This window comes from Bos grunniens, chromosome 14 (genome assembly GCF_055505025.1).
Source record: "Bos grunniens cultivar Pamir isolate PY7600 chromosome 14, Bosgru_T2T1.0, whole genome shotgun sequence".
In the NCBI taxonomy this organism is placed as follows: domain Eukaryota; kingdom Metazoa; phylum Chordata; class Mammalia; order Artiodactyla; family Bovidae; genus Bos; species Bos grunniens.
Window position 1 is genome coordinate 25145757 of NC_141178.1, and position 21402 is coordinate 25167158.

At 38.3% G+C, this 21402-nt stretch overlaps 1 protein-coding gene across 5 annotated transcripts in view; it reads right to left on the reverse strand.

Annotated features, from left to right (window-relative positions):
- Positions 1-21402, reverse strand: part of ANGPT1 (angiopoietin 1) — a 475361-nt gene that overhangs the window by 109660 nt on the left and 344299 nt on the right. For 4 of the 5 annotated variants that reach the window (XR_015140625.1, XR_015140626.1, XM_086336288.1 and 1 more), the window contains exon 3: positions 5624-5779. Coding sequence is in view for 3 of the 5 variants with exons in the window: in XM_086336288.1 (XP_086192414.1) it covers positions 5624-5779 (156 nt within the window). In the remaining 2 variants the exon portion in view is untranslated. Of the gene's footprint in view, positions 1-5623; positions 5780-19598; positions 19618-21402 lie in introns of those variants that run through there. The other variant, XM_086336291.1, reaches the window with a different exon arrangement.

A 21402-nucleotide genomic window follows, 5' to 3' on the forward strand; every position in this document is an offset into this window, starting at 1 on the left:
ATATTAATAGTTACACAGCCAGAAAGTGACAAGGACAGCAGTGGTTACATGAGATGATGTGCAGGCACAGGGTAAAAACCACCAATAGATGGTGGTTCCCTCAGCAGCAGTAGCAAAAGCAGCAGCTTCATCATTTATAGAAAATGTTCTGTTGCCACTATTAGATCCACATTAATTTGCTTTATCTGAAATTCATTTTATCTTCTGCTAGAACCCCAGTTGCATCTGTAGCCTCTGAGAGAGAAAGGAATCACAAGAGAGAGAGAGTACAGACAGAAAGCCTGTAAAGCATGTAGACTCTGATGCCAGACAATCTGGGTTCAAATCTTCCCTCTAATATTCACAAGTTTTTTCACCTGGGGCCAATTTCTTTACCTCTCTTGAGTTTCAGCTTCCACATCTTTAACAAGGGATGGTAATAATATCGACCCCACTAAATATTTGTTTAAAAATAATTAAAAACTAATACAGATTGATTATACTCTTTGCAGCCAAAGATGGAAAAGTTCTACACAGTCAGCAAAAACAAGACTGGGAGCTGACTGTGGCACAGACCATGAACTCCTTATTGCCAAATTCAGACTTAAATTGAAGAAGGTAGGGAATTCAGGTATGACCTAAATCAAATCCCTTACAATTATACGATGGAAGTAACAAATAGATTCAAGGGATTAGATCTGATAGGCAGAGCGCCTGAAGATCTATGGACAAAAGTTCCTGACATTGTACAGGAGACAGGGATCAAAACCACCCCCAAGGAAAAGAAATGCAAAAAGGCAAAATGGTTATCTGAGGAGGCCTTGCAAATAGCTATGCATAGAAGAGAAGTGAAAGGCAAAGGAGAAAAGGAAAGATACACTCATTTAAATACAGAGTTCCAAAGACTAGCAAGGAGAGATAAGAAAGCCTTCCTCAGTGATCAGTGCAAAGAAATAGAGGAAAACAATATAATAGGAAAGACTAGAGATCTCTTCAAGAAAATGAGAGATACCATGGGAACATTTCATGCAAAGATGGGCACAATAAAGGACAAAAATGGTACAGACCTAACAGAAGCAGAAGATATTAAGAGGTGGCAAGAATATACAGAAGAACTGTACAAAAAAGATCTTGATTATCCAGATAATCACAATGGTGTGATCACTTACCTAGAGCCAGACATCCTGGAATGTGAAGTCAAGTGGGCCTGAAGAAGCATCACTACGAACAAAGCTAGTGGAGGTGATGGAATTCCAGTTGAGCTATTTCAAATCCTAAAAGATGATGCTGTGAAAGTGCTGCACTCAATATGCCAGCAAATTTGGAAAACTCAGCAGTGAAAAAGTTGGCTTAAAACTCAATATTCAGAAAACTAAGATCATGGCATCTGGTCCCATCACTTCATGGCAAATAGATGGGGAAACAGTAAGAGACTTTATTTTTGGGGGCTCCAAAATCACTGCAGATGGTGACTGAAGCCATGAAATTAAAAGATGTTTGTTCTGCTCCTTGGAAGAAAAGTTACGACCAACCTAGACAGCATATTAAAAAGTAGAGACATTACTTTGCCAACAAAGGCTTGTCTAGTCAAAGCTATGGTTTTTCCAGTAGTCATGTATGGATGTGAGAGTTGGACTAAAAGAAAGCTGAGCACTGAAGAATTGATGCTTTTGAACTGTGGTGTTGGACAAGACTCCTGAGAGTCCCTTGGAATACAAGGAGATCCAACCAGTTCATCTTAAAGGAGATCAGTCCTGAATATTCATTGGAAGGACTGATGCTGAAGCTGAAACTCCAATACTTTGGCCACCTGATGTGAAGAACTGACTCATTTGAAAAGACCCTGATACTGGGGAAGATTGGAAGCAGGAGGAGAAGGGGCCAACAGAGGATGAGTTGGTTGGATGGCATCACCGACACAGTGGACATGAGTAAACTCTGTGAGTTGGTGATGGACAGGGAGGCCTGGCATGCTGCAGTCCATGGGTTCCCAAGGAGTCAGACATGACTGAGTGACTGAACTGAACTGAATTGAATATATGTAAAATTGCTTTAAAGAGAGGTAAGCGCAGATTATTAGAGGTGAATTTTAATATACATTTTTTTTGTCTACTAGTGTACATTGACTCAAAATTGGCCTGAGGAAGAAGTCAGAAATAGATTCACACTACAGGAAGAGGCATGAATAATATCTGAAATGAATCCCTTCACACTGCGCGCTTGGAAGAGGAACTAGAAAGAGAGGAGATATTGGTATGAACTGGTAACAGAGTTAAGAAAACATTGCAAGCTAAACTAAGGAGGAAGGAACAGGCCCAGCATTGGTTCCTGGTCTCACCACCATGACCAGCAGGGTTATTTAATTATACTCATTCTCTGTCTTTTCTCATTATGATGCTTATTGAGCACAAGAATACTTTTAAATACCACTGCAATAATTCCAAGGTTCTACCTACTTTAATTAAGTTCAAGTCTAGAAGGTCAGCAGAAGACTAAAAAGCAGTAAGTTACTTATCTTTATAACAACATCATGTAAAAGCTAGGGCATTAAAATACACTGCAAAACTATTGCCATGAGTTCCTAAAATAACTGAGACCTGAAATGAGTTTAGGAATAGTAAGACTTACCAAAGTGAAATAAAGTAGACTGAATAAGGGAAGAAAAACCTGGGAGCATACCTGGATAGCACTAAAGGTTTATAAATGCTTATGACAAAAGAATAGAGTGTACTGAGATTAAGGAATAATCTAGGACTCACTTTGTAAACCTGGCCTTGCATTAGAACTTGAATAATTAGGTTTTAGGACTTCTCTGATAGCTCAGTTGGTAAAGAATCCACCTGCAATGCAGGAGACCCCAGTTTAAGCCCTGGTTTGGGAAGATCTGCTGGAGAAGGGATAGGCTACCCACTCCAGTATTCTTGGGCTTCCCTTGTGGCTCAGCTGGTAAAGAATCACCTGCAATGTGGGAGACCTGTGTTCAATCCCTGGGTTGGGAAGATCCCCTGGAGAAGGGAAAGGCTACCCACTCCAGTATTCTGGCCTACAGAATTCCATGGACTTTTAGTCCATGGGGTTGCATAGAGTCAGGCACGACTGAGCAACTTTTACTTTCAATTAGATTTAAGTAGAATATGTATGGTGCTTCTCAGATGGCGCTAGTGGTAAAGAACCCTCCTGCCAATGCAGGTATTGTTACTAATCAAGGAGGCCAGAAAAGGAAAGAAATGTGTATGTTTCAGTTTGAGTACCAAACTCAATTCACTAGCTGTATCAACAGAGGATGAGATGGTTGGGTGGCATAATTAACACAATGGACTTGAGTTTGAGCAAACTCCAGGAGATAGTGAAGGACAGGAAAGCCAGGTTTTCTGCAGTCCACGGGGTCAGAATTGGACACAGCTTAGCTACGGAGAAGGGAATGGCACGTACTCCAGTACTCTTGACTGGAAAATCCCATGGATGGAGGAGCCTGGTAGGCTGCAGTCCATGGGGTCACCAAGAGTCGGACATGACTGAGCGACTTCACTTTCACTTTTTACTTTCATGCATTGGAGAAGGAAATGGCAACCCGCTCCAGTGTTCTTGCCTGGAGAATCCCAAGGACGGGGAGCCTGGTGGCCTGCCTTCTATGGGGTTGCACAGAGTCGGACATAACTGAAGTGACTTAGCAGCAGCAGCAGTAGCTACTGAACAACAACAAGCTGTATCAATATGAGAAAACCACTCAAGCTTTCTGTTCTAAATAGTCTTCATGGGTATCATTTGTCCATGAGAAAGTGGTTTGCATAATATAAAATGCCCTGTCCATATAAATTATTATTGCTATTTGTCTTTAATTATCAACATTTGACCTATGATGCCATTAACACAAATGACATAAAACAGAAACAAGGTTATATGTTGGAGGACAGGGAAGCCTGTCATGCTGCAGTCCATGGGGTTGCAAAGAGTTGGACACCACTTAGCAACTGAATAATAATGAAGATTGCATATTATTTTTGAATTTATATTGTTAAAAGTTAAACATTAGAGGCCATCAGACTGCGATGACTCTAATGCCTTGGTAACCTACATAAGCAAACCTAAATCTAAGCCAGAGTCAATGGGCTTAAATCCACGAAAATGAAACTTAAGAACAACCAATCACAAACAGCCAACCAGGCTTTCCTAAATAAGGCAAATGCTTAAGCTATGGCCAAGCAAATAATTTCCTTGCTTTTCTTCTAAATCTTCCATATTAAAAACCTTCCCCTTTGTGCCTGTAGTAGAGCTACTTTTGGGCTGCACAATTTAAATCAATGTTTGCTTAAGTAAACTCTTGAAAAGTTTAATGTGCCTCGGTTTATCTTTTCACAATATAGTTCACCTTCAATTCCAGTTATCAACTTCATTGAGACAGAATCATTCTTTGGATTTCAAGACGGTAAATGGACTAACCATTTCCATGTCTAAAAGGGGACCAAGAGATTATCTTCCAGTCATCAAAAATAATATTTTCATTAAACTGTGACAGTAGACTTGGTAGACTTGTGACTGCTAAGTCGCTTCAGTCATGTCTGACTCTGTGTGACCCCATAGACGGCAGCCCACCAGGTTCCCCCATCCCTGGGGTTCTCCAGGCAAGAACACTGGAGCGGGTTGCCATTTCCTTCTCCAATGCATGAAAGTAAAAAGTGAAAGTGAAGTCGCTCAGTCGTGTCCGACTCTTAGCGACCCCATGGACTGCAGCCTACCAGGCTCCTCCGCCCATGGGATTTTCCAGGCAAGAGTACTGGAGTGGGGTGCCAGTGCCTTCTCCGAGACTTGTGACAGTGATAGTTAAAAGACATTTTACTGACTTGAACATAAGTATGTCATTGTCCATAGTAGGGTGATACATAATATATAATACATATACGTATGTGTACATATGGGGCTTCCCAGGTGGCACAGTGGTAAAAGAATCCACCTGCTAATGCAGGAGATTCAAGAGACATGTTCGATCCCTGGGTCAGGAAGATCTCCTGGAGGAGGAAATGGCAACCTGCCTGAAATATTCCATGGGCAGAGGAGCCTGGCAGGCCACAGTCCAAAGAGTCAGACACTACTGAACAACTGAGCACACACACATATCTGAACATACATATGAAGACAGAGTTTTAATTTACTTTTCATTATAAAATCATGCTGACAAAAAGAAAATCTACACATTCCAGGTCAGTTCATTTGGGGTTATCCTTCCTATCCACTGACTGCACAAAACCTCTGCAGGTGCCATTATGGTAGAGTACTACCTGAGATAAAAGAGTACAGGTCAAAATGTACATCACAGGCACTGATTTGACACAAACGCTTATTCTGTTTGATATAGGTCGTATCACAGTTGGTAGTTGCAGTGTTTATTTGAAATTTAAATGCTGATTAAGTGCTTTGCCAGTCCTGTTTTTGCAAACATACAAAGCTAAATATATCAGCTCTCATGAAATCGAGAGAAGCATGCCTAGCATGTCAGGCAGTCATTGTTGTTATTACCAATAAACAAAAATGTATATGTTTCCCCAATCTCAGTGCTGAAATGTGCTCTATGTTTATGAAGTAAGCTAAAGGAAAAAAAAGAAATCTTTCCAGTTAAGAGTTTGTCAACTCTGGGTCTGTGACATACCTGGGTCTCAACATCTGTCAGCTTTCTGGTCTGCTCTGCGGTCTGAGAGAGGAGGCTGGTCCCTATCTCGAGCATGGTGGCCGTGTGGTTCTGAACTGCATTCTGCTGTATCTGAGCCATCTCCGACTTCATATTTTCCACAATGTAATTCTCAATCTGCAAGAGATGAAGGGCAAAGCATACTACATTATAAGCAAAGCCTTTCGGTTGGAGCATGTAATATTTACAATGACAAAACAAGACACAGCTGGCAAATCAGCCATCTGGCAGAAATCCTCTGCAACTCTGGGAGCTGGGGAAATGGGACAGAGCACACAGGAACACAGTTGCTAACAAACTCCTGATATACTGATGCACATATCTAATCAACACAATCAGCATGGAAATTCCCACTTGGCTAGTGGTTTCTCATTTAACCCTTACAGCAAAGGTGTGAGAGTCACGCATGGATGAACTCACTGTTCTTTTCATTTTATAGGTGAGGAAACAGAATTAGAGAAGGTCAATAATGAGCCTAAGGTCATCCAGCAAAAACTCAACAAAGTAGCCAGAATAATTTAAATCTAAATCTTGGTTCTCTGGTCTTTTCATTATTATCATAATGACCACTCAACTTTGAGAATAATTCCACCTCCTCTGTAATGAAAAATAAAAGATTATGCTGGGTTAGAGAAATGAGACAAGTAGTGGGAGGGGGACAGTTATCCAAAACACAAGCCTTTTAAAGGAATATTAAAGTATGGGCAAAAGCATATGAAATGAGCGGCAGAGCCTCAGAGCTTCTCAGTGCTCCTTCACAAAGGGAAAAAAAAAAAAAAAAACCCTCACTGAAACTCTGGTCCATAAGCAGCATCTGCCTTTTTTGCTTTGGGCAACATTTAGTCCTTTATGGTGCCATCTTAGAAAATACTACAGTTGCAAAATAAATAGTACCATAGAGGCCATGAAGAATTACTAAGTGACTTCATATAAGGGAGCCCATTAGGCACCTGGGAGAATAAGGCTGAGCACGTGCACTGCTTGAAAAATACAGAAAGAAGCCTGCACTTCCCTCTCAGTGCACTAAATTCTCCCCCAGCACTGTGTGGTGACTACATTTTATTACCCAATTACACATATGGGGAAAACTGCATCCGAGAGAAGTCAGGTCCAAGGCCACACACCACAAAACAGTCAGACTTGGAATTGAGTACTGAAGTCCTTAACTCTCATACCAACACTGTTAACCACTGGAGAGTTCTGCCAAGTCGTGCTTCACAAGCTGGGTTCCAAATCATTAACAGCTACGTGATTTTTACTGATTTGGTGAACCAAAATACATCCCCTATTTTATAATCTATAATAACACTACTGTCATGTAATAAATATAGCCTAAAACTAAATTCTTCTCTGTAAACTTTGGCAGTTCACTTTCTAACAACATCTCTTATTTCTATTCCTCAAATGTGAGTCTGCTCCAAGCTAAAGAAAATGAAAGGTAAGAATTAAACTCATGTTATTACTAATAAGTTCTGACCTTGTTTGTGGTCAATATAAGGTAACTCCCCTTCATCCTTTATTACCAAATTAGAAGTAGGGGGAAACAAATTTTTTTTATATATAAAACAATTACAAAATAGATTAGGATACATATCTAGAAATTATCTTAACAATATTTATGTCTCTAGGCTAAATTCAATCTTGGCTTTATTCCAATTGAACTAACATATTTAAACAACAATAGAAGCGTAGAGAACAGAGGGTAGATTGGAGTATCAGACATCTATTGTTTTGGATTCTGCTCATATGTTCCTTTTTTTTTTCTAATAACATCCCGTAACTTTCTTTTGGAATAGTGTCTTTCCTCCTTTACAGCAAATTCTTTGAGTAGAATTGTCCTACCCTAGCTTCAGGGATAGGTACATGTTTGAGCCTGACAAACCACAATGTTCTGCTCTTGCTTGGAGAGAATGAATTGTTCAAGAATGAAAAGATACCATAAGCAAAGCCATTAAGTCTCAGTTATGCAATTCTGTCCAACGTTTACAAAAGAACTTCTTTTTCCTCCGTGGTAAGTTGGTAACATATATGCTTGACACTTGATGTCCCATTTAGCCATCACAAAACCAGTGCCAGCCTAAGAATGAGGCTAAGTCAGAAAGACAGGTAGGTAGGTAGACAGATAGCCAGGTAATACAAACAGAAGGGTACTTTCAGAGTACCTCAATCCTGTCATGTTTTTAGCCAGATTCATCCTTGGACATGCAGTTGTAAACTGTGTGATGTTCCTTGAGTGAAGTTGCTCAGTCGTGTCCGACTCTTTGCGACCTCATGGACTGTAGCCCACCAGGCTACTCCATCCATGGGATTTTCCAGGCAAAAGTACTGGAGTGGGTTGCCATTTCCTTCTCCAGGGGATCTTCCTGACCCAGGGAGCAGCCCACTTTTTTTTTTTTCTTTTGCTTCAATCACATTGATTTAAGTTTCTAACAATGAATGCTTAGCAAAGGAAGCCTCAAGCATGTATTAGCAGTATGCTTCATGCTTATCCAGAAATCTGGGGCAGTATATAAATGTGCATATTCTCAAAAACAGCAGATAAATCTCCATCATGGAGATGATATCTGGCATTTATAGCTGACATTTAGCCATTGTCTACTATGCTGCAGGCACTGAGCTAAGTGCTTTTCCTTTTATGATAGCACTTAACCCTATAACAATTATATATGGTAGGTATTGTTATAGCCATTTTATAGGTGAGACTACTAAGGCTTAGAAAATCCACAGCTTGCTCAAGAACAAATAAGAATTCAACCCCCAGTGCTAAAATCCATGTTTTTAACCTTTAATCTAGTCATCTTAAGCGCTACTTAATTACTCTATGAGTTTCCCAGGTGGCTCCAAGAATCCTCCTGCAATGCAGGAGACACAGGAGAACTGGGTTCCATCCCTTGGTCAGGAAGATCCCCTGGAGGAGGAAATGGCAGTGCAGTCCAGTATAATTGCCTGGGAAATCCCACGGACAGAGGGGCCTGGCAGCCTACGGTCCATGGGGTTGCAAAGAGATAGACTCGACCTAGGGACTAAAGAACAGTTAGCCTCTTACCTTGTTCACAAAATGGCAATTTTCTTGAGTAAAAGTGATTTAGACCATCAAAATTATTTTATGCCAGATTCCATGCTTACCAAGAAATTTCAACTAACAACTTGTTTTCCTTATGTAGATTTCTTTCCTGAGTGAATATTCACTAACCAGTGAGTTCTAGTATAGATCTGCTGATACAATTACATCAACTTCTTATGTGGTTGGATAGTGGGAGTCAGTTCCCAGAGTCTGACTTATTCTGGGTGTAGTAATAATCATGTGTCCCAGTCTCCATAGAGGAGGACTCCCTCTGACATAGAGTGACTACATCAAGGCTTAGCTGCTTTGTGGTTTATCAATGTTAGATACTATCCATTCGTCTATTCTGCATTATTGTGCCTTTAACTGTAAAAATCAACACCAGCAAATCAAGTATCTGCCTTATACCAGTATTCATCACAAAGAGCACCCCAATTCTATTGCTGATCCTGTTGTAGAAATAAAGCAGGTCTCCAACCTATCCTAAAATTCTTCTTCGGGCTGCCATGATGAGTAACATGAATCTAATGCTAGCTAATTATTTTTTAATCAAATGGGGCTTCTCTCTCTAATTGTTTTTTAATGTAAAAGGTAATGGCACACTTAAGTAGCAAAAACCAGATGTAGTTGATTTAAACGCTGAGGAGAGAGGCAGAAGTCAAATATACAATGTGTAATTAATAAGGAGGACAACTTTCATCTTATCTCTAAATATTCCTCGGTAGATGTGTATTTGTGAAATCCATCTTCAAGTGCTACATTAGCCAGGTTCTGAAAATATATGCAACAAATTTGATTGTCTTCATATATTCTGTACTGGTTTCAAAATATGTTTACAGAATATGATGGCTACTTCAAGGTTCCATGTTTTATAAACATCTAAGATGTGAATCTTAAGCGTAGAATTTGGCGGCCACAAGAGCTAATAGGTTATAAAGTAGGAGACTCCCAATCTGACTCATAAAATTATTTGACTACAGTGCCACTCTCAGTGTCTGACTCCAGAGCTTTTATAAAGTATAGGCCAAAAAGCTAATAAGAGGATATAGGATGCGATTCAAAATGACACAATAAACAATCAGTGATGATTTTTAAGCAAGGAATTAATGTTACATTTGTAAAGTGATTTTGTGTTTACAAAGAACTTTCATACTCTGTCTGACCTGATTCTTACACCAACCTTAAAAGCAAAGTATTGACTCCATTTTATGATTTAAAAATCTGAGGCTCAGAGGGCTTAGGTGTCTTGTTAGAAAGGAAAGAAAGGACTCAAATCTACCTTCTGCTGTTTCACTAACATCAGAGTTGTGGGAACTGTTCTCCTGTGGACTGGTTGGCTGGTTGACTGATTGACTGATTACATTTTTAGCCAGTTCATTGAGAATTCACTTACTTTTTTCTTTGATAAAAACAAGCACCATTAGAGAGTGACTACTTCATTCCAATTTACTATATTAGAGGGCAAGGTAATTTGAGATAAAGTGACAGATCTCAGGCCAGGTAGTTGGCAAGTTTACTTTGCCAGCACTTTTAATACAATGGGTCATTAAAAATACTCTCATCAGCACCTACCTTTTTTGTCTTAGTATACAGTTTACAATAATGTTTTCTTCCACTGATTTTATTTCTTACAAACTACTGTTTAATATAACAAAAAGTAATAACAACAATGACAACACACTAAGCCTCTACTAAAGCTAGGTATGTATAAGGTTTTACAAATACATAGCTCATCGACTACTTATAACAATCCAGCCATTCTATTATTTTTCTCATTTCACTTATAAGGAAACAGACTCTGGAAGTTAGGCAAATTGTCTATAATCACACAGCAAGTTGGGGTAGAGCCGAGATGTTGCTTTGAAAGAAGCTAGATGGGCCCCCTCAGGATGTGCTCCTTCTAAAGAATGATCACCCATCAAGCACAAGCACACTCTCATGAATGTCACAGACAAATTCTGGTAACACACAATATTCATGCAGGGAATACAAAAATGAAGGCTACAGAATGAACGAGGTGCAAGTGTTCAAGGATAGATAATTTTTCATTTTTTTATTTAATCATTTTCACAGTGGTTGATGCCTGTAATATCCTGGGAAATGTTATAGGTGGTGGGAAAGCAAATATAGAGTCCAGTGTTTGACAAGTAGCATTCTTAAATAGAGAAAAACAATTTTTAAGAAGTGAAGATTATCAGACATTTGTTGTTCATTCATAAATTGCATGCCCAAGTCTTTTGCCCAGGGACTAGCAGAGAATTAATGCTATAATTTTCTACTACAAAAGAGAGTTTGGGGAGAGATTTTTTACTGGGCCCTCAAAACTCTTGCCACTTCATGTTCATAAGAATGACAATCTGTGTGAGATTATGACATGTCTTGCATATGAAATGCATTCTCTATCATTTCACTTCAAGAGATCACTTCAAGGAACCTCTTAAACAAGAGCATATCTTAAAGCACAAAGAATAGAATTTCCCCATGTAATTCTTAGGAAAATAACATTTTAAGCCCTATAAAAATTGACAAAGGCATTGTACACTTAAAATATGTTGTAGATTAAATGGACTCTCATTGAATGTTGGTGCATATGGTATTACTCAGTTATGGCAAAACAACCATGAAATAAAGTAAAAGGGTAAATATGGGAAAGTAATAAAAAGGTAAATCAATGCAAAAAAATGCCTTAAATGTTGATGCTTTTATCTAATATTGTTGTTTCATAAATCAGTGGCAATACTGAACATGCACCCAAATCTTGGTTTATGGTTTTATAAAAAAAAGATGGCTGAGACCAAATATATTATTTTCAAGAATTTCTATTATTAGAATTTCCAGTATACTGCTTCTTTTATGAAATGGAGAAGCATTATTGTCTTTATAGACAATAGATCCATCAAACTGACATTTGAAATAGTTTCTGTAGTGATATGCGTGACATGAATCTCATTTCTTATTTTGGTATCTGAAAAAATAGTATTCACAGAAGAAAGAAAACCATTAGAAAAAGTGAGCTGGAAGAGACATTAAATATTATGAGCTCCAAGAATCTCGTTTTATAGATGTGGTGACTGAGGTTCAGAGAAGTTATAGAGAGCAAGGTGAAACAACTAATTGATGTCAGATGTCGGGCTGTGGCCACTTGGTGTGTGGGAAACTCAACTGTATCAGCAGGCTGAGCCAACAGCAATGGCTGCTGGTGCTGTTGGCTCATCCCACATTTCTTTTCCAGCCTCTTGCTTCTTCCTACTTGCTTTACTTCTGATGGCTCCTAATTTGAGGCTACCCTGTCACAATACTAATTCATGCTTATCAGTTTGGGGGGGTTTAACTTTGCTTTTTGGATTCTACTCTCACTTTCCAGCACTAATACCCACTAGCTGCTCCTTAGCCCAGGAGTCTCAGCATCTCCCTGCCTTTTATTCTCCCTATGCATCACCCTTCAAATGGAAAAACACTGAGATCCAACCCTTTATTAGTTCAGGCTTATTAATCCTGCACCAGTTCACGTTAGTCCTAGCAATATGTGTTGAATGCATCCTATGCACTAAGCCTGGTGCCAGATATTACCAGTACAAAGAGTTGAACCTTCCCAGAAATGATGCTTATAGATTGGTCATTTCAATAGATTAGGTGAATATTCTGATGGAGTTTACTTCTGACTGTATTTCTTCTTGTAAATATTTTTTTTTGTAAGAAGAATCTCTCAGCTACTGTAATTAATAATGTTGAGGGGACGTTTGTTACATCCCTCCAACAGAGTAATGGCAAGACCCCTGTTGAGACATATGGAGAAGCTAAGCTTCAAGGGTACCCCAGAAAAATCCCATAAGAATACATTTTTAAATTATTTTTCTTAGTTATGACTCTTTCAAGACCACAATTTTATAGATTCTGAAAGTTGTCATTTCACATAATTGAGTCAGTACCCAGGAAAATCATTCTCTCTTCACATAAACAAATGAGATGTTTCCTGTACCAAAACTCATTTCACTAGCCTGGAACATCTCTTTTGCATCCCACCTTTTCATATGTAGAAAAAGTCAGTCATGAAACTTTAAAAATGTTTATAAACAGCTGCTTAACTTTTCTCTTTACATTTTTTAAAGGGAGATGAAATGTGAAAAATACACTCAACTAGGAGTTGGGTTATCTGGGTTTTAATTCAAGGTACTATTGTTGATTTACTCTGTGACCTTGGACAAGTCACTTAAGCAAACTGGGTTTCAGAGATTCATCTAGAAAGGAAGGGCTGGTTTAGATTATTTTTAATATTGTGTGAAGCTCTCCAATTACTTGATTAAAAACATCCTTTACAAAGTACAAGAGTTTGCAATATTTTAATTTTTATTTATTACAGGAAAGTCAAAATATAGATTATATACCTATGTCTATAAAATATATAATATACATCCTTAATGGCAGTTTTGAAACAATGATACAGGAACACAACAGAAAAGCCCTGATTCAAATCTCTGTTTTGAGATAAAGAGGCAGAATCTCTTATTCCCTTAATCTCCAGGCACCATTCTGTCTGAAATATATTCCCTGTTTTCCTCCCAATACAGCCAGGCTATCTTCCTATGTTTCTTATGTCACTGAATGACATCACCACTACCTTCCCATTCATTCAAGCCATGGAAGTTATCTTTTACTATTCCTTATCTTCATTTTCTACATTCATTCAGCATTAGATTGCTTTGCTTCTGATTCCTGAGGGGTGCTTAGGTCCATTCCTCTCCCTCATTCCCTTTCTCCCTACTATATCTCTTTATCCTCATTAGTACTGACTTAGGTCAGATTCTTGCCATTTTTCTTCCAGATTTGTTAATGGCCCCATAACTGATTTTCTGACTACAGGCTTGCTTCCTTCAATCCATCATCCAGGCTTAATAAAAGGGATCAGTTCAGTTCAGTTCGCTCAGTTCAGTTTGCTCAGTCGTGTCCGACTCTTTGCGACCCCATGAATCACAGCACGCCAGGCCTCCCTGTCTATCACCAACTCCTGGAGTTCACTCAGACTCACATCCATCGAGTCAGTGATGCCATCCAGCCATCTCATCCTCTGTCATCCCCTTCTCCTCCTGCCCCCAATCCCTCCCAGCATCAGAGTCTTTTCCAATGAGTCAACTCTTCGCATGAGGTGGCCAAAGTACTGGAGTTTCAGCTTTAGCATCATTCCTTCCAAAGAAATCCCAGGACTGATCTCCTTCAGAACGGACTGGTTGGATCTCTTTGTAGTCCAAGGGATTAAAAGGGATAGACTAATCTAAAACACAAAATTGGCTTTGCCAGGCCACTTCTTAAACTCTTTCATAGCTTCCACCATCTGCACATAAAGTCACAACTCCTTAATCAGCACTGAAGAATACTTATGATCTGGACTTGGCTTCCCTCGCCCTACATGTACCTTATGCTCCAGATATACCAAATTATTTGTCTTTTTCTAAACATTATTTTATTTTGCTTCCATGCCTTGGCATATAGTTTGCAGTAACTAGAATGTTTCTTTTCTATCTCTTTCTCCCTTTTCCTGGGTGAAGTCCTGATTTTCAATATTGGTTCAAATATTTTCTCCTCAAGGAAACTTTTCATGAATCTTCTCTCATGGGTACTTAGAGAGTATCCTGAGATTCCTTTTTCCAAAACAGCATTGCCCACACCCCAGGACACCATTAGTTCCTTGATGGAAGCACTATCTTGTTGAGCTTGGTATCCCTTACTACCTGGCACAAAGTGAGTCCTCAATAATATATAGATAAATGAATGAATGAATGAATGAACTTCAAATGAAAATACTAACAGCTTCCAATCGTGAACTTGGTTTAGTTACTTCTTCCTGACAGTATGAAATATCACAGTACCAATTCTTAGTAATGTCTTTTTGTATATCAATGGGACCAATGTAAATGATGCAGAAGTAAAAAGGTCTGAAGACAATATTCTCACTCACTGAATCATATAATCTTACTTTATTTTCTTGTTATCTTCTCTACTTTTCTCAATCATCTATTATGGATAATTATTTAAATTAGGTTAAATACAGTAAACACATTGAAAATGAACCATGTGTTAATCACTGGGCTATACAATGAAAGCAAAAGAACCAGTAAACCCTGACTCTCATGACCAAGGCTGTTTATAATGCAAGTGTGTTACAAGTGCTGGCATGAAGGTACAAATGTCCTGCCTGCCTTCTGGGGTAGGATGAAGGAAGGAATGCCTTTTCTAAAAGGGAATCAAGAACATCCTCCCAGAGGCAATCCCATATGAATATGGCAGGGAGGGCACACATTTCTTATGTTTGCCTTAATTCACAAAAATATGACTAGGAAAACCTGGAGGATGGGAGGATAAAGAAGGAAGCCAGGAGGACTGTGACAGTATGAAAACTGCTTGTTTGGGTAAGGTGACTTTCCTGACCATCTCTTGGAATGTGCTGTTCAGGAAATCAAGAGATAAATCAGTCAGAAGCATGGACATGCCACCAAGGCCACACACACAAGGCAAGGACATGCTATCAGATTTTTAATATGAGATTCATTGGAAGGCTCAGGGAGATAACATCTTTGCCCTTAACTAAATTTCCAAACATACTAAGCATAAAATTCACTCTTTATAATAAAACATAAAAGTGCATCTTATGTATATGTGTATGTGTGTGTATTTGCTTGCACATATATGCTCTCACACACATTTATTCTTATACTCTCAACCTACATGTTGTCAGGTTTACATTCATACTCTGGTTCCATTCATTTCACTGTAGTTTGTTTCATTAAAAATCCATTTAAAATAACTAATGGATCACTTTCCTTTGGATGAGGTATGTTTCATGTCAGATCTAATCAGTATAGATAATGCCTGTTAAACTGTCAAGGACAACTTCAGCATTCTGCCCAACAATCGAGAAACCTTTCTCCCAAATTCAAATATACGCTTAGATGACAGAAAAAAGAGAAGAACCACAAAGCAACTTTGTATACATGGTTTTATATCAGTAAAAGTATAGTTTTTAACTAAAGAACATATTGTTTCAAACAGAAAACTGCAAACAACTTCCTTTAAGTTAATGCTTTTTAGTTTCTTATCTGGAATGAAATTTACCCTCCTGCAAGCTCAGTTGGTAAAGAATCTACCTGCAGTGCTGCAGACCCAGGTTCAATCCCTGGATCAGGAAGATCCCCTGGGATGGAAATAGCAAACCACTCCAGTATCCTTGCCTAGGAAAATCACATGCACAGAGGAGCCTGGTGGGCAGAGCTCCATGGGATGCAAAGAGTTGGGCATGACTGAGTGACTAACATTTTCAACAAGCTACATCAACGCATCTGGTTCACTTACAAAAAGAAAGCTTTGACATCTGGACTAGAGACCACCCCAACAGATGGTAGGTTGTGGGGAGCTGATAGGGTAAAAGAGACTCTCCATGGAATAATTCTAAGAAACATCTTCTGCAAACTACATTTTTCCTCCTATGACAAATGGCTGTGATGCAAACAAGTAGCTTATGATGTTCATTTTTTAAAGGAAACCTTCTGCGTTAAATGAAAACATGGCAAGAGAGATCATGCAATCCAAATCCTTAGCAGATGATAAAAGATACACAGTAACAAAAATGGAAAAGCCTTAATGATTAAAGAATTTATAGATTTTAAGAAATACCGTTTCAGTTCAGTTCAGTTCAGTCACTCAGTCGTGTCCAACTCTTTGCAACCCCATGAATTGCAGCACACCAGGCCTCCCTGTCCATCACCAACTCCCAGAGTCCACCCAAACCCATGTCCATTGAGTCAGTGATGCCAGCCAACCATCTTATCCTCTGTCACCCCCTTTTCCTCCTGCCTTCAATCTTTCCCAGCATCAGGGTCTTTTCCAATGAGTCAGCTCTTTGCATCAGGTGGCCAAAGTATTGGAGTTTCAGCTTTAACATCCTACCAACGAACACCCAGGACTGATCTCCTTTAGAATGGACTAGTTGGATCTCCTTGCAGTCCAAGGGACTCTCAAGAGTCTTCTTCAACACCACAATTCAAAAGCATCAATTCTTCGGCACTCACTTTTCTTTATAGTCCAACTCTCACATCCATACATGACCACCGGAAAAACCATAGCCTTGACTAGATGGACCTTTTGGACAAAATAATGTCTCTGCTTTTTAATATGCTGTCTAGGTTGGTCATAACTTTCCTTCCAAGGAGTAAGCATCTTTTAATTTCATCTAGTAGGTAGAAAAATACCATAATTTTACTCTGATGTTTCATACAAAATTGCAAGGTATTAGCACATAAAATCTAACCTTATTCCAATAAAACCCCTCACAATAAAATCCCTCTGTTCAACATTCTGATGTTTTAGGCTATTACTTTCCCATATGTGCTGTTTCTTTTTTCAAAATACAGTTGCTCTATCTGCTTTTCTTATTTTCTATAAATCTCTCAAGTTTATAATTGCTTTTTAAAATTAACTTTTATCTGCTTAATTGTGGCAAAATTAATGGTAAGAGCATGTGTGTATGTATGTATGTACGTGTGTATTTCTCCTATATATGGAATTCCTCAATGGAATGTACAATAAGCTTGCACAGGCATAAAACTGTCAAAGTCATTGTATAATACACATTCCAAAGCATTCCATGTGAGGTCTACCTAATTTTTCATGAATAATATTTGTTGAGTAGTTTTTATTTAAATTACTTTTGGTCCATGTACTAGAAAGATTAGTAGGCTGGAAATAGTCATTCAAAGCATAAGAAAGGGATAATGATTGCTGACATCTTATAAATGAAATAAAATCCCCATTTTTCATCACTTTGATCAAAGAACAGCAGACACTGGACATTGTTTCTTCTTTCACAAAGACCGTTCTGGTACCCTAGTGATGCTTGTTACATCTCAAGTGTTTTTGGAAGAGAGCCCAAATTACCATTACAATGAACTAGTCTCTCTTAGAATTAACCTCATACCACAAGAGAGAATGACACTGAGCATGAGTAACTGTTTAAAAAAGCTGCTCCCATTACTGCATGCATTGCCAGAAGAATTCTGTGAAAGTTTGTTTTAAAGACTCACTCATCTAGTTTTGCAAGCTGCAGATCACCTCAAAGTGTTCCTTTTGATTTCATTCCATCCCCAACAAGCAATGACCACCCCAAACTACTTTTCATTAGCTGAAACAAGGCTGCTCTAACTCACTAGAAAGACTAAATCTTGGAAACAAACTTAAAAATATTTTTAAAATCATGACACATTATTAATAAACACAATAAAGATACCATTAAAACTTAGCAGATGTCATATTTTGACATATTTGCTTTGAATTTGTTTTTTTTTATTATGAAATAAAATGTTATCTAAAAACACCCCCTCCAAACTCGCACCAAAATTAACCATTATCCTGAAGTTGATGTGCATTTATATTACATAGATATATACCAAAATAATGTTATACTTTAACATTTCTAGACTTACAAATTTCTAGACTTACAAAAATATTACCTTATTGTGAAAGTGAGTATAATTTCTAGACTTACAAAAATATTACCTTATTGTGAAAGTGAAGTCGTGTCTGACTCTTTGTGATCCCAGGCTGCAGCCTACCAGGCTTCTCTATCCATGGGATTTTTCAAGTATAATTTCTAGACTTACAAAAATATTACCTTATTGTGAAAGTGAAGTCGTGTCTGACTCTTTGTGATCCCAGGCTGCAGCCTACCAGGCTTCTCTATCCATGGGATTTTTCAGGCAAGAATACTGGAGTGGGTTGCCATTTCCTTCTCCAGGAGATCTTCCTGACCCAGGGATTGAACCCGGGTCTCCAGCATTGTAGGCAGAAGCTTTACCATCTGAGGCATCAGGGAAGTCCCTTATTGTATGGCTTCTTAAACTCTTACTTTTTAATCAACATTATGTTTTTGAGACTTAGCCATATTAGTAGACTTTTTAATCAACATTATGTTTTTGAGACTTAGCCATATTAGCAGTGTACTTTTTATTATGCATCGTAAGACTGAGTCAGATTTAGTAATTTCAACTGCTAATAAAACAGTCTTATATCTCAAGGCTTATCTTACCCAGAAGAAAGGAGTTCAAACTCTAATCAGATCCATTACCCTGAGTTCTAGCTCTGTCACAAGAACAAAGTGTTTCTTAGCATCTCACAAAGCCCCTAGGATTTCTTCTTTAAGGAGAAGAAAGAAAGCTGCATGATGAATCTTCTCACATTTATAGACTGTATCTCAAGGATCCATACCAATAATTTTTATCTTTGGCAAATAGTTATTTCCCAGAGAGAGCAATTACAGTATTGAGAAAAAGAGGAAAAAGGAAACAAGTTACCAAAATTAAAATTCACTCTATAGTCCTACTCAAGCATAAATTACTACATTAAGATATTAAAATAACCATGACATAAATTATAATGACAGTTCTTCCAACTTCCTAGGGAGTTTTTCACTGAATGGACTGTGTAGTCTAGATTTTAAGGTATAAAGTGATGAAAAAGTACCAGCTCTCCAAGGCTTAAAAAGACCCTTCTATTTAACATAACAAGTAGTATACAAATGCTATATGTAGTATGTTCTCAATTATGGTAAGTGTATTCAGGTACACATTTGTATGCATTGGAAAAAGAAAAGAAACACTGAATTGTGGACAATGTATGTCTCTGGCTGATGGGAATACAGGTGAATTTTATTTTCTTCTTAAAATGCTTTGATATTTTCTACTTTCTTTAAGAAAGTAACAATTTTATTTTATATTCAGAAAAAGACGTAAAGAACGAGAGAAGAACACTAAAGATATTAGAATGCATTCATTCAGCGGGAAACTTATAAACATGTGGCAACTTAGGGGAGGCTGAGTTAGATCAAACCTGTATCCACAGATATGCCACTGGTTCCATTGCTTTTTTTCTTTTATCTTTTTCCTTTAGGGCTGTTCTTTATCCACCCATCCCCAATTCCATGGCTTCAAAAGAACTAAAGAAAACAAATAAACAGAAGAAAACAAAAGAGCAGAAACAGTCACAGGTAGTTTCTTTGAAGGGGAAGGGTTTTGTGGAAAGCTTAGAATAGCAGCTGTCCTTTATTGAGCCCTTCCTATGTCAATAGGGCTTCCCTGGTGGCTCAGCTGGCAAAGAATCCATCTGCTATGCGGGAGACTTGGGTGCGATTCCTGGGTTGGGAAGATCCCCTGCAGAAGGGAAAGGCCACCCACTCCAGTATTCTGGCCTGGAGAATTCCATGGACTGTATAGTCCATGGGGCCGCAAAGAGTCAGATACGACTGAATGACTTTCACTTCACTGTGTGTCAATGAGCTTTAATTATTCCTCACAGCAGTCATTTTGAATAGGTATTGTTACCATCTTATATTGGTAAAATGGTAAAACTGAGAAATTAAGGGATGTGATCAGGGTCAAAGAGCCCAAATGCTAGAAGTGGTAGTCTGTCTTGATACCTGTCCGTTTTCTTTCCACTTCAGTTGGCTTCTGGTTCGTGGTTAGTGCAAGGATTACAAACATGCCATTTGCTGCCCAAATTCATCCAGCTGAAGCTAGCACTTTGGCTAGCACTTTATTCTTTAAGTATGTGACTTCTCTGGTGGCTCAGATGGTAAAGTGTCTGCCTACAATGGAGACCCGGATTCAGTCCCTGGGTTGGGAAGATCTCCTGGAGAAGGAAATGACAACCCACTCCAGTACTCTTGCCTGGAAAATCCCATGGATGGAGGAGCATGGTAGGCTACAATCCGTGGGGTCGCAAAGAGTCAGACATGACTGAGCAACTTCACTTCACTTTATTCTTTAAGTATAGTTTCAAGACCTTTATCCAGAACTCATAATCTCCAATTAACCTATCTCTCTTTTACTTTAAGTTACTAAGGGAAGCTGTCCTGATCCTAAAGCCATTAGAGTTGCCACTAGTGTGCGGGAATGGGGAAAATAAGAGCACTTAACAATCATCACCTTCCAATGGTAAAACACAGCAACAACTCTTCATTCACTGTTCTCCATTTTTAAATAAAATGAAAAATCCCCTTCACCACTATCATGCTGAGGAATACTGAAAGAATGATTGGGCCGACATGCAGTAGGCCTCCCTAAACCCACCTAAACTCTGAAGCCTTTCTAAACTGAACATGAAGTAGTAATTTTATATGACAAGGTGACTCTTTCCTCAGCTCCATGACGATATGCTTTTTATTGCCTCATTAATTATCCTTACTGAAAAGTATTAGTATTTTCTTTCATTTACTCAACCAAAAGAGATATCAACTTCCTATAGCATACGGATTAGTATCATGGCATTCTCCGGTTCATTATTCCATTACCTCTTCAGAGCAACACAAATGCCAAGTGAAATGCTTAATCTAATGTTCATATAATCATTGGAAGCTTATTATATACTGTAATATTGTGATTTAAAATAAGCTTACCAAGAAATTTTCAACAAAACTCTTCAAACAAGCCTCTTTTTAGGTTGCTTTTGAAGTTATTAAAACTGGTTGAACTATATATAAATTAAAATTTCTGAATTAAATCTTTGCTCAAAAATTTTCAGTTGTTAAAACTAAAGGTATATTTACAACTAAATACACTTACTGTATCTTGCAGATATATATATCTGTAAAATAATGAATCAGAATATATATATATATGATACAGTAGTGGACTAA